The 3941-nt window shown below is 40.4% G+C and overlaps 1 protein-coding gene across 1 annotated transcript; it reads left to right on the top strand.

Moving 5' to 3' along the window:
* Positions 1-648: 648 nt before the first annotated feature.
* Positions 649-3289, top strand: LOC145875716 (NLR family CARD domain-containing protein 3-like). Its single transcript, XM_082971541.1, has 3 exons — positions 649-737; positions 865-1093; positions 1480-3289. The coding sequence occupies exons 2-3, from the start codon at positions 910-912 to the stop codon at positions 3273-3275; spliced, it is 1980 nt and encodes a 659-aa protein (XP_082827667.1). The 5' UTR covers positions 649-737; positions 865-909; the 3' UTR covers positions 3276-3289.
* The last annotated feature ends 652 nt before the right edge of the window (positions 3290-3941 follow it).

Genomic DNA, 3941 nt, shown 5'->3' with positions numbered 1-3941 from the left:
ATCACTTACAATCATAAAATAACAACTTATACATAACAAACAATTAAACTGACATAAACCAAAATCACTATATATGTAGTTATTTAGTTAATGACCAAATTGAGCCGGTCGGTCACATTTGAGAGTGAGGGAGATATATAGCATTTTGCATAAAAAAAAAGATTTTTGTCTCTCTGAAATGAAACCATCAAGTGATAGATTTGAAACAAATCCTTGTCTGTGAGAGATGTAATAATTTATACATAATTTCTTTAAACAATAAAAGCTCATTTCTGTAAAGTGATATGTTGCGTTTTGGAACTCTTCTTATGTTCCCCATCTGAGATCAGAGTAGATGAGAGATGTAATGTTTGTCTCTGTTGTGTTGAAGACCAATCAAGCAGGAGAGACCAGCCTCCCCTGTTCCCAGCTGTGTGTCCATGAAGAGTGACAAGTCTATGAATCATCCTATACACTTTAGAGAGGGAGACTTTTCTACTGAACAAAGGTAAGAAGAACTCATGGGTCATGGTCAGTGTGTTAAACAACACTGTCTCTAGTCATTTCTCCTACTTTAGTCCATTTTCATAGTCCTAAAACAGTGTGTGTGTGTGTGTGTGTGTGTGTGTGTGTGTGTGTGTGTGTGTACTGTAATCTCATGTTTTGTCCACAGAAACCAACAGGAGAGATCAGAGTCAGAGATTCTCAGTGGTCAGTCTTCCCAGAGTCATCAAACAGACCTGGACTCTATATTCAGTGTATGTGATCCTGTTATGTACATTTGTTTTTGTTTTCCTCAAGTAATGTTTCTTTCAATTATTAATTCATGTGTTAATGAGAAAGCATTTCTTCTCTTGCTTAACTTATTTACTTGATTTATTTCAGTTGCTTGAAGAGAAAATTATAACATTTGTGAAGAACGAGCTGAAGATGTTCAAGAGGATTCTTGGTCCTGAACTCCCAGAAGGCTTTGAGAGTCAGAAGCAGGAGGAGGAAGTGGTGGATGCTGAAGATGAGAAGCAGGAGAGCAGTGCCAGAGAGGGGGCTCTGAAGATCACACTGCACGTCCTGAGGAAAATGAACCGGAAGGAGCTTGCTGACACACTGGAGAAATGTAAGATATGTCTGCCTCATGTTGAATGCTGTTTTATAACATTTAAAAGCTGTGGCTAAAGTACAGCTAAAGTAGCTGTGTAACTCAATGATATTGTAGCAACCTTAACACAACACCTTGTGACCTCATCAAGTAGCAGAAGGGATGTGTTGTGTTGATTAATTTAGAGAGAGAGACAGAGAGAGACAACATTAATAATACCATCAATAACACCAATAATAATATAATCAGTCACACCAGTCTGTAATGCATTAAGAAAACATTGATACATTTATACAGTCACTTAAGAGAATAAATTATTATTTTAAAACTTTAACAGTCCTTCAATACTGTAGACATTAAAACAGACGTAATATTAATATCCTCTGTGTTATTTCTTCATTCAGATGAGCTTGCTGTGATTTGCCAACGTGAACTCAAATCTAATCTAAAGAAGAAGTTTCAATGTGTATTTGAGGGGATCGCTAAACAAGGAAACCCAACACTTCTCAATAAGATCTACACAGAGCTCTACATCACAGAGGGAGGAACAGGAGAGGTCAATAATGAACATGAGCTGAGACAGATTGAGACAACAACCAGGAAACAAGCAAGACCAGAGACTGCAATCAAATGTAACGACATCTTCAAACCCTTAACTGGACAAGACAAACGTATCAGAACTGTGCTGACAAAGGGAGTCGCTGGCATTGGAAAAACAGTCTCTGTGCAGAAGTTCATTCTGGACTGGGCTGAAGGAAAAGCAAATCAGGATGTTCAATTTGTGTTTTCATTCCCTTTTCGGGAGCTGAATTTGATGAAAGGGGAAAAACACACTTTGATTGAACTTCTCTATCACTTCTCAATGGAAACCAAACAATCAAGAATCTCAAACTTCGACAAGTACAAAGTTGTGTTCATCTTTGATGGTCTGGATGAGTGCCGACTGCCCCTAGACTTCCAGAAGAACAAGATCTGTTGGGACGTCACAGAGTCAACCTCAGTGGATGTTCTGCTGACAAATCTCATCAAGGGAAATCTGCTTCCCTCTGCTCTCCTCTGGATAACTACCCGACCTGCAGCAGCCAATAAGATCCCTTCAGGGTGTGTTGACCAGGTGACAGAGGTACGAGGGTTCAATGACCCACAGAAGGAGGAGTACTTCAGAAAGAGATTCAGTGATGAGGACCTGGCCAGCAGAATCATCTCACACATAAAGACATCAAGGAGCCTCCACATCATGTGCCACATTCCAGTCTTCTGTTGGATTTCTGCAACAGTCCTCGAACACATGCTGAAACATAAGAGAGAAGAGATGCCCAAGACTCTGACTGATATGTACACACACCTTGTGGAGTTTTATACCAAACAGAAGGATGAAAAGTATCTTGGGGAAGAAGAGACAGGTCCCCACTGGAATAAAGAGAGCATTCTGTCACTGGGAAAACTGGCTTTTCAACAGCTTGTGAATGGCAATCTGATTTTCTATGAAGAAGACCTGAAAGAGGCTGGCATTGATGTCAATGAAGCCTCGGTGTACTCAGGATTGTGCACACAGCTCTTTAAAGAGGAATGTGTTCTGTACCAAGACAAGGTGTACTGCTTTGTTCATCTGAGCATTCAGGAGTTTCTGGCTGCTGTATATGTGTTCCTCTCATTCATCAACAACAATGAGAATCTAATGGCCGAACCGCAATCAACGTCCAGGAACCTTTCTGTGCTGTTCAGAGACAAGTCTGAAGTTTCTTTCTACAAGAGTGCTGTGGATAAAGCCTTACACAGTGAGATGGGAAACCTGGACCTTTTCCTCCGCTTCCTTCTGGGACTCTCACTGGAGTCCAATCAGAAGCACTTACGAGATCTACTGACAAAGACAAGAAGCAGCTCAAAGACCCATGAAAAAACAGTCAAGTACATCAAGGAGAAGATCAGGGAGAATCCCTCTCCAGAGAGGTGCATCAATCTGTTCCACTGTCTGAATGAACTGAATGACCATTCTCTAGTGGAGGAGATCCAAAGCTACCTGAGCTCAGGAAGTGTCTCAAAACCCAACCTGTCACCTGCACAGTGGTCAGCTCTGGTCTTTGTGTTGCTGACTTCAGAAAAGGAGCTGGATGTGTTTGACCTGAAGAAATACTCCAGATCAGAGGAAGGTCTTCTGAGGCTGCTGCCAGTGGTCAAAGCCTCCAGAGCTGTTCTGTGAGTACATAAAATGACATATAAGAAGTATTCATCAGGAAGAAATATTCAGGTTAAAGAAAAATATGCATTATAATATGTGTATAATATTATATTGAAAACATTGAATAAATGCATTGATTTTCACATTAGTATAGTATAACAATATGACCATACAATTCTAGGAGACAGAAGAAGAATCTATATGTTGTTTGGGAGAATTAACCAAATGCATCTGCCATTGTCCTTCTACACTAAATTAACAATGTGTTTGAAGTAATGATCTCTTTGTTTCCAAAGAATAGCAGTGTGGTTTTAATATGATTAGACTCTTTGCAGGCTGTCAGGCTGTGGAGTCACAGAGGAAGGCTGTGATTCTCTGGTCTCAGCTCTGAGGTCAAACCCCTCACACCTGAGAGAGCTGGACCTGAGTAACAATGACCTAAAGGATTCAGGAGTGAAGCTGCTCTCTGCTGTACTGGGGAATCCCCACTGTAAACTGGAGACTCTGAGGTCAGTATTATCAGATATGAAAGTACTTTATGCATGTAGTTCTCCCATTTGAAAAAGTCGTAATTATTCGGACATATTACTTATAGTGTATTAAAGTAGTCATAAGTTTAGCATGTTGTCCCATATTCCATGCCTGCTGTCATGTTTCTCTAAGACAGAACCCAGAAGCAGACCAGGA

The sequence above is a fragment of the Salmo salar genome, unplaced genomic scaffold (genome assembly GCF_965601325.2).
Source record: "Salmo salar unplaced genomic scaffold, fSalSal1 ptg000322l, whole genome shotgun sequence".
NCBI lineage: Eukaryota > Metazoa > Chordata > Actinopteri > Salmoniformes > Salmonidae > Salmo > Salmo salar.
This window is presented reverse-complemented; position numbering and strand designations above follow the sequence as displayed.

Excerpts from the sequence above, each read along its gene's own strand:
- LOC145875716 (XM_082971541.1), top strand. The coding sequence starts at position 910 with ATGTTCAAGAGGATTCTTGGTCCTGAACTCCCAGAAGGCTTTGAGAGT. Across the intron at positions 1,094-1,479 it reads TGCTGACACACTGGAGAAAT|ATGAGCTTGCTGTGATTTGC; the intron begins GTAAGATATGTC and ends TTCTTCATTCAG.